Source organism: Poecilia reticulata, linkage group LG22 (assembly GCF_000633615.1).
Source record: "Poecilia reticulata strain Guanapo linkage group LG22, Guppy_female_1.0+MT, whole genome shotgun sequence".
NCBI lineage: Eukaryota > Metazoa > Chordata > Actinopteri > Cyprinodontiformes > Poeciliidae > Poecilia > Poecilia reticulata.
Window position 1 is genome coordinate 13744584 of NC_024352.1, and position 9541 is coordinate 13754124.

Genomic DNA, 9541 nt, shown 5'->3' on the forward strand with positions numbered 1-9541 from the left:
TTGTATTTGGGCCTCATATCCGCCATATCAGATTCGAGTTTGTACAAGGTAATTAGCAGAGGAAGGGAAGCCTCCACACCAGGAGGACAAATGCCCCCATGACATCATTCTGGCTCCACTCAGGAGGGGAAGGTTTCTTTCTTTCTTTTTCTCTTTCTTTCTTTCTTTCTTTCTTTCTTTCTTTCTTTCTTTCTTTCTTTCTTTCTTTCTTTCTTTCTTTCTTTCTTTCTTTCTTTCTTTCTTTCTTTCTTTCTTTCTTTCTTTCTTTCTTTCTTTCCTCCCTCCCCATTTACTCATCTTCATCTGCCTCTCCATTCAGCTCCTGAGAAAGAGTAGAGATGGAGGGCAAAAAAAAAAATGTGAGCTAAAGTTGATGACACCGAAAAGGAGGAGAGCCAGGATTAAGAAGATAAAGAAACGAGGAGAGGTGGGAGAGATAAAGCAGAGAGAGGAGATTTGAGATGAGATGGAGGGCTGTGTTTCTGCAGCAGGCCGTAATCTCCAATCAGCTTTTACTAACAGACAGCGGGGGAAAGTTCCTCAGTGCTAATGCAGCCTGCCACTCGGAAGGAGCCGGTGTATCCAGCTGGGAGTCCAAGGGATGAGGAGTGGGGTGGGGGGCTGGATTAACTGGCACTCAGGTGGAGAGAGATAAAGAGAATCAGATGGAGACCCTGTGGACGGTCACGCCCTCTTTCACTCCATCCATCACATTTTCTCCCTTCATTTTCAAAGAACAAATGTACATCGGCGCTCTGTGCTTTCTGGGTGGAGTAGTGACAGCAGGGGGAAATGATGGTGGCTTAATTCAGGGGTGACTTATGTCCAATTGGATTTGAGTCGAGACTTTCTCTTCTTCTTTTGTGAATGAGTTTATGACACGTGTTAAGGAGCCAAAAATGATTTCACTCTATGATTTGACAAGGCTTAGACATAACATCTAATTAAGCTATGTTTTCTTACCATTTCTTAGGAGAGAGTTATGTTTAAGGTGTCAAATATGTGCATTAATTTAAGAGCTTTTCCCCTTTTTTTATTGTACAATTAATTCAGAATAAAGGCACATTTTGCAAGCATGCCTAAATGCATCCCCTAAATATAAAGCTTCATTCCATTGCAATGATTTTTCTGCTCTAACTGCATTTTTTCTTTTTCACTTATTGTTTGCTGAATCAAGTGTCGGTCTCAGCTGTTGCAAAATATCTCATTTCTCTACTCCCTATCCTGTTTTTTCTTTTGTTTGTTTGTGTTTTTTTTGTGATGCTCAGGGCAATCGAACTTGCTGTGCTTGACTAGATGAAATCTGAAGCACATCAGCATAAACCAATATGCTTCAGATTTCATCTAGTTGCTTCTGACGTTTCAGTGCTGTGAAAAGCATTTTGCTTCCAACATATTTCTTGTTTTTGGCTGTTCTGTTTTGTTTCAGATCATCAAATAGTTCTTCACATCAAACCTAGATCACCTACATTAATCCTATCCAAACCAACCTGGCCCTACATGAAAAGGTCCAGGGAGGATTTCTGGCTCATTGCTCCTTTAGCAACAACAACTTCTGTCAAGTGTTTGTAAAACAGGCGATGAGTCTTATGACACTCTGCAGGAATGTCTTTGCAGAACTGTTTGACTTTAGCTACAGAGTTTTTGAAATCCTTCCTGAGCAGCCTGTGAAATAAAATCCAATTCTGAACTGACAGAAAGAAACAAAGACAAAAAAAAACGTAATCAAAAAAGAGTAATAAATAAAACAATCATCGTGTAATGAGACCCTGAGGAATTTGTGTTCATTTTATTCTGTACAGAGAATGAGTCAGTAACATTCAAATGAAAAAATCTCATTCTAGTGACAATTATGATGCATCTAAAAAGTAAAACATGACCAAGTTCTTCTCGTGAACTGAGAAGCTGTGTTATATGCCTTTAAAAATAACCTCTGACTCAATTCTCTTGGTTGAAGCATTTAGTTCTGACCCATTCTTGCCATGGGCTTTTATAAAATAATTAAATTAATGGCAGCTAATCTCCAAAAGCCAGCTGAGGGTCACTTCCATCTTCCTCTCACAAAAATGAGTCTCTATCCTTTTAAATAGCAGGTTATCTAATTCGTTGGTCTTGACAAAACAAATTCAGTTCAATAGTAGTGCATGACAAAAATCTGTTTCTTGTTTATATATGTATACATATATAAAAAATTGTTAGAATATGAAATATTATTTTTGGCATTATGGCTTAACATTGTGCTTGTTCTAATTTATCCTACACCACCTTTATGTTTGTCCAGCACATCCCATAAATGCTTTATTGAATTAAGGTCTGGAAAATATCGAGGCCAAATCAACACCTCAAACTCAATGTTGTGCTTCTCAAACAGTTCCTCTGCCATATTTACTTTGTGGCAGTCTGTATTATCCTCTTAAAAGAAGTTATGGCCATTATGGTATTCTGCTTGCATGAAAGGATGACTGTAGTTCACATTGTTGTCAGGAAACATCACAGTCCTAGCACCTGTCCAAACAACAAACAACAAAGAGCTTAGAGCTGTGTTCTTTTTTCCACCTTTTCCATATTTTGCATATTGAACGCCAAACTGTTCACTCACCTGCCATATAATTCAGTTGGGATATTTTAACCCCTTCTATCGCCAAAGGTGTGTAAAATCTGTCACTTATGCATGGAAGTTGATCTAAAAGCATAGAGGACTGTCTTTGCTTCAGGAGCAGCTGCGTCCGAGCTTTACACCAGACATACAGAGTGTCAGAGTCCAGCAGAACAAAGCACACCTCCACTGGACTGAAGAGCAGTGGAGATGTACTCTGTGGAGTGGTGAATTATTCCTCCCTGTTTGACAATCAAATAGATGGGTTTTAGAGATTTGCATGGATAATGTCATTTGCCTGACTGTATTAGTGCAGAAATTTTAAGTTCTGCTCTAATGTAAAATTTAGTTCAGAGTGAATTACGGTATGAGACTCCTTTTAAAGGTGTTGGACTCTGCCACTTATGTGCCATGTAAGAACTAAAGAGGCTTAACATTTTGAAAATGTCATTTAATTTTTTTTAGCTTGCATCAAAATGTGTACAAACCCATTTCTTGCCAATGATTTGCAATACATAACAACTATATTCAAAACAAATCTTGTTTAAAAAAGCAGAAGTATTCCTAAATAAATGCTCTTGATTGGTAGTCAGTTATTTTTTCTTCTCTTAGTTTTCTTCTTTTCTTCTTGCCGCATCTGTCCTCTTTTAAATAGTCAAATTGCTTTCTGCTCTTATTCCTCTGTATCAGTACTGAATCATATTACCATTTTGTTTTCCCTCTTGACCTTTCTCATCTGTCCCGCATTCCTCAATAACAAAGAAAAGCCATTTCTTAGAAACTAACTTCGCCTCCCAGGCATCTGCTTATCTCTTCATTTTCTTTCTTCCCATTCCTACTGCATCTTTTTTTCAAATGCCAATATCTCTGGGTTTGCCAGGACCGTCAGTGGTTTAAGAAATGTAGCACAGTCTGCTGAATCTGTGTTTACTAGCGCGGCAACCTGAACACAATGCAAAATGTGGTGGTGGCAGCATCATGCTGGGGGAACAATATCCTTGGTGGTCAGACAACTTCTACCAATGTGTCAGTCACTGTTATCTGTTTCACTGTATGCAAAGAGAGAATCCAAATACCAAGTGATGCTGACTTTTCCTAAAAAGAAAAATTTTGATAGCTCAATTATTGTTTTAAAAGTAAACTATCTGGTTTGAAGTTTGCAAGTGAACATTTAAACAACCTTTATATGACTCAGAAACAAGTCCTACGTCCCAATAGTTACGTCATAAAAAGAAACAAAAACACATTTCCCTTTTAGTCATCCGTCCAAGCAAGAGACGAGCATCACTCTCTCTCAAACAGGAAGTTAAATCCCAAAAGAAAGTGAGCATGACTTTTGCCTAAAAAAAGTCACAAGTTTGATTCACCCAAATGAGAACTGAAAGATGCTTGGCTGCAGCAGAACGTGTTTAGTAAGACGTACAAAAAGGGGATGTTGGGAAATTTTTAATTCAAGGAGTTTCCTCGTGTTCTTTTTTTAAACAAGACAAGAATTATTTCTAAATAGTTTCATAATTTAATAAAGGAAAAATGATTAATCCACCGATAGTTTTATGTATCTTCATACTTTCTTAAATTTTCATTGTATGGTTTTGTGCCTGCATGAAAACTGGTGAAAGTTTGTTATTATTGTGAAAGTCTGCAATGAAAAGATCATATTAGGTAATAAATATCAGCAAATGAGAGACAGTTATAAATAGGATACAGTTTTCTGAGAACATATGTCATAATGACATGCCTCAAAAGTAAGGAATATGTGTGGCAACTTTATAGATTGCTTTGTCGTGGTTAATGGCAAGTAATAAACTTCCATCACATTATTCATTGTACTGAATCAAGATGTAGTTCATTAAATCATCAGTGTTTAGTGATGAAGTCACAAGAAAGGGAGTAAACAGACTGTACGTCCTAGGAAGCTTTGGTCCTTTTGAGTTTGCAGCAAGATGTTTCAGATCTTCTGTACGTCATTTGTAGATAGTCTGATTTCTTTTCCCATCATCTGTTGGGGTAGCGGCATCAGAACTGAGGACTTAACAAGCCGATATAGAAGGGTGGTTCTGTTTAGTTTTACAATTTAGCAATAAAACAAATTAACCCCTTTTCTAATTTTTGTACCCAAAAAATAAAACTGATCAATATTGCAGCTGATTTTTGATATTACCAATTTACATATGTGGGACTGGAGAATAATCAACTTTAATTTTAACTTCTAACACTGGAATTGAAGCTGTAAAGTTTTTCATACACACATTTGGAGCATGTGGAACAATTCCCTCCAAAAAAAAAAAACTGGCATCTAAAAGGTTAAAAATACACGAATAATACATGGTGAGGGTTGGCATAATATGTTTTTTTGTGAAGGAGTGAAGGATGTATTACCTGCAGTAAGTGGCCGTATGTTTACATTTGCTGCTGACCTAATTTGGCAGCAAGGGTTCCTACTAACGTGGCACTCTTTAATTTGCCCTCTGTGGTGGGTGCTCTGCACAAACACTTCCCTGTATCGCTGAGAAGAGGCGTGGTATCATCATGATACTCTTTGACGCAACTCCACGTACGAGGGGGCGTTCACGTACCACGGGGAATCACGTGTACGGTTCTGTTGTGGCTAAATCCGTGATGCCCTCCAAAATAAAATCTATGAAAGTGTATTTAAAAATCATAATACAAGTCTGCCTGAAATTAATGGTATTGTGAATTGTGTTTTACATTACTGCTTAATTTCTAAGAGGGTTTCAACGTAAAATTATGGCTTAAATTTCAAATATTCACATACACTTTCTTATTTTGAAAACTAATACCCTTTACGTTGCCAGTTATTCAAGTACTTAACTCTTCTCCACGTTTACCAGGAAGTAAAGACTTTATGTGTCAAGTAAAGTCTTTTTAAATGGGCAGACTGATTTAAACGCCTCATTTTAAGTCTGTTCTGACCAGATTGACAAAGAAACATTACCTGGAGCGACCGTCTTCCAACCACACAGAAAGATTAGGTGAGTATTTTACAAACAGCTCATGTTGTGTTGTAAAATATAATTCAGTTTTAGTCCAATTGTGGCAATAATATGTAATTTGGCTGCTTAAGCAGGAATTCAGAGCTTTATTTGTCAGTTTTTTGCTTCAGTCATGTGCAGTTTGGATTTTGACCTTCTGTGTAACTTGAAAACAAACTGCTAATGCAAATAAAAGGCTATAAATTGTGTTTCTATCAATTCTGAATATCTTTTTTCCGTTTTGTGGCAATTGATAATAAAAAAAAGAAAACATGCTTTATATGTAAGCACATGAAATGTTTTTTTTTTTTTTTTTACAAATTTAGTAGAGAAATGTATTTTTAGGCGAGGAATGTTCCAAAATAAAATACCTGCTTCTGCTGACGTTAATGCCTTCTATAGTTCAATATTGTGTCCTGCAGTCAGACAGGGTTAACCTGCTGACGTGGGACAATACAGGTGAGTCACACAGCTTTTAATAGGCTCCAACAAACGCTTGAGGTGTGTTCAGAAGAAATTAGGTAGATTGGCATCCTCTGAAGAATGCATCCTCTTCTTGACTTGCTGCATGATGTCACAGACCCACAGGATGGCGGAGAAGGTGTTGGTCACAGGTGGAGCCGGCTACATCGGGAGCCACTGCGTGGTGGAGCTAATCGAGGCAGGCTACCAGCCGGTGGTGGTGGATAACTACAGCAATGCTGTCCGAGGTGAGCTCCAGTTCCTTCGGGAAGGGTTAAAAAACTATTATTAAATGAAGCTCATTGATTATTAAGATCCGTGTGTGTCCCTGTGTTTTGATGGAGGAGAGGGGAATGTGGCAGAGAGCATTCGAAGGATAGAGAAGCTCCTCAACACCAGCATTGAATTTCATGAGCTAGACCTTCTGGATCGACCTGCACTGGAAAAACTCTTCAAAAAGGTCAGAATTTTGTTTGACATGATAATTAGTTCCTGCTAAGTCGGTATCTGTTATGTTTTCTTCACATTTTAAATACCAGAAGTTTGCTTTTCTTTTGGGGAGGGGGTGTTAAATGATTTCATAAAAAATGTGGTAACACTTAATTTGAAGGGGTGTGCTGACATGACACTGTTATAAACATGACATAACACCTGTCATGAATGTTTATGACAGTTGTCATGAAGTGTCATTCAGTAAATAATGACACTTTTAATGCAAAGTTGCTCTAAAAGTTTCATTAAGAGTCCATTAAAAATGCCAACTTTGCATGATTTTGTAAATTATGATAATTTAATGCAAAGTTGGCATTTTTAATGGACTCTTAATGAAACTTTTAGAGCAACTTTGCATTAAAAGTGTCATTATTTACCGAATGACACTTCATGACAACTGTCATAAACATTCATAAAGACTTCTTTATGTTCATGACAGATGTTATGTCATGTTTATAACAGTGTCATGTCAGTCTTATGCACACCACTTCAAATAAAGTGTTACCGAAAAGGTAATTGTGACACTATTGCTGAAAATTGTAGTTAGGAAATTGATTAGAATTAATCAATTCTAATCAATCTCTGGACACATTTGTTTCTTCACCATCATGCAATGATCCCACCACAAATAAATTACTGATGAGCATATCCAAATATGCTCCATATGATCCATACTAGATTTGAGTAAGTCAACCTGAGATTTCTAATTACTCTTGCACATAAAGAAAAACATTTTACAGTTACATTAACTGCTGCTAACAAGTTTTCCAATGCATTCACTTGAATTTCATTCTGCTTCATCTGTTGTGCAGCACTCTTTCAGTGCTGTGATGCACTTTGCCGGCCTGAAAGCAGTCGGGGAGTCGGTGGAGCAGCCGCTGCGTTACTACAGAGTCAACCTCACTGCCTCCATGAATCTGGTGGAGGTCAGTTTCATCTTACACAACCAGCCTCCGTTCAGTCTGCACAACTCTGTCTTCATCCTGCTCTAAGCTCAGCTGTATTTGCACAATTCCTCACCTTTGTTTGTCGAGTTCACAACATCTGCCACTGCATGCACAGTCTCTTACCAAAGTATTCGCATCTCTTGCCACAGTTTGTCACCAAATGTATTTTATTAGGAAATATGCGAGAGCTTAAAAACCCCTTAACCTTCACCCCCGGAAAATACAATGAAAAAACGGCAAAGGGGCGTGCTGTTGCAGCTTAAGGGGACATAGAACATACTGCATAATTTTGATGGAGAAAGAAAACAATACGTTCAATATGCAAGCTGTGGATGGAAACGGCACCTCCGCCATTAAAAAGGAAGCTGGTTATTGTTCACAGCACAAAATGCGGAGAAATCAGGAGAATCCTGCAAGAAAACATTTTAAATGCCTCTGAAGAAGGTTCACCTTCCATCAGGTGTTTGGATGGCCTAGTTAATGTCCAAATCACAATTACAAAGTGAGTCATTTTGAGGCTAAGTTTGACCTTTTTAGAAGAATACTTTGGTTTAATAAAAAGCATTGCATTGATTAGTGTAGATTTTTAAAGCTCCTTGTTATATTTAATAAATTTTAATTGCAACAAATTGTATTTCTGCATATTATTGACTTAAGGGGGCTGGATATAAATGCAAACCACATCCACATATGATATTTTCATTTGTAAAAAAAAAAAAAAAAAAAAAAAATTCTGTTGGAATATGAAATGCCTTAATATTTCTCTGCTAGATCAGCCTTTCTGCTTATTCTCAGTTTACTGCGGCTAACTGTATGTGTTGCTATCTTTGTGTGCATCGTCATGTGTCTCAGGTGATGCAGGCTCACAACGTGCACAATCTGGTCTTCAGCAGCTCCGCCACGGTGTACGGAGACCCCCAGCACCTCCCCATAGACGAGCGGCACCCTGTGGGCGCGTGCACCAACCCCTACGGCAAGACTAAGTACTTCATAGAAGAGATGATCAAGGATCACTGTAAATCTGAGAAGGTACCCATTCGGAGCACTTAAAGAATCTCAGAGACGTGCACCGTTGCTCCTCACCGGAGGATAACTGTTGCTTCTTGTGTGCAGGACTGGAATGCTGTGCTGCTGCGCTATTTCAACCCTATCGGAGCTCATTCCTCAGGTCAGATTGGAGAGGACCCTCAGGGCATCCCGAATAACTTGATGCCTTACGTAGCTCAGGTAAAAGCACGGCAGCATCTACAGGACTCTGTGGGTGTAAATTCTACCGTCATCTCACCGAATCTGTTGCCTTTTTGTGATCTACGTAGGTCGCGGTTGGGAGGAGACCATTTCTCAATGTATTTGGAAATGACTATGAAACAGTCGATGGAACAGGCAAGGACAGAGGCATTTTCTTTTTAGCTTTAAAAGTACCAATTAAATATTCAGAATGATGCAACTTTTTCCTTGTCTGTTGTAGGAGTTCGGGATTATATCCATGTAGTAGACCTGGCAAAGGGACATATAGCAGCTCTGAAGAAACTGAAGGTCAACTGTGGATGCCAGGTATTTTTCAGAGTTATATTTTGGCCATATATGTTGACCCGATATAGTTAGTTCTGCTATATTATCTGTGTTTTATTTATTTTTGTGTTTAGGTTTACAATCTTGGCACAGGAAAGGGCTACTCTGTGCTCCAGATGGTGAAAGCGATGGAGAAGGCTTCAGGAAAAGAGGCAAGTCATAAAAGTCCCACAAGCACAAAATCATGGTTTTGTTTTGCATCCCTGTTGGAAGATGTAATTACTAATATGCAGTACATTAAAGAATATGATCACTTCTGTCTTCAAGTTTTGTTATATATACACTGCTCAAACAAATAAAGGGAACACTTAAACAGCACAATATAACTCCAAGTAAATCAAACTTCTGTGAAATCAAACTGTCCACTTAGGAAGCAACACTGATTGACCCGACGAGGGTCCCTGTTGTCAATCAGTGTTGCTTCCTAAGTGGCAGTTTGATTTCACAGAAGTTTGATTTACTTGGAGTTATATTGTGTT

At 38.2% G+C, this 9541-nt stretch overlaps 1 protein-coding gene across 3 annotated transcripts in view; it reads left to right on the forward strand.

Annotated features, from left to right (window-relative positions):
- The first annotated feature begins 5427 nt into the window (after positions 1 to 5427).
- gale (UDP-galactose-4-epimerase) overlaps positions 5428 to 9541 on the forward strand; it is a 5218-nt gene continuing 1104 nt past the window's right edge. Inside the window, exons 1-9 of one of the 3 annotated variants that reach the window (XM_008399574.2) lie at positions 5428 to 5589; positions 6170 to 6299; positions 6390 to 6511; positions 7356 to 7469; positions 8343 to 8519; positions 8604 to 8717; positions 8807 to 8873; positions 8959 to 9044; positions 9137 to 9214. In XM_008399574.2, coding sequence (XP_008397796.1) covers positions 6179 to 6299; positions 6390 to 6511; positions 7356 to 7469; positions 8343 to 8519; positions 8604 to 8717; positions 8807 to 8873; positions 8959 to 9044; positions 9137 to 9214 — 879 coding nt within the window. In that variant the 5' untranslated portion in view covers positions 5428 to 5589; positions 6170 to 6178. The remainder of the gene's footprint in view (positions 5590 to 6169; positions 6300 to 6389; positions 6512 to 7355; positions 7470 to 8342; positions 8520 to 8603; positions 8718 to 8806; positions 8874 to 8958; positions 9045 to 9136; positions 9215 to 9541) is intronic. The other 2 variants (XM_008399575.2, XM_017302416.1) reach the window with 2 other exon arrangements.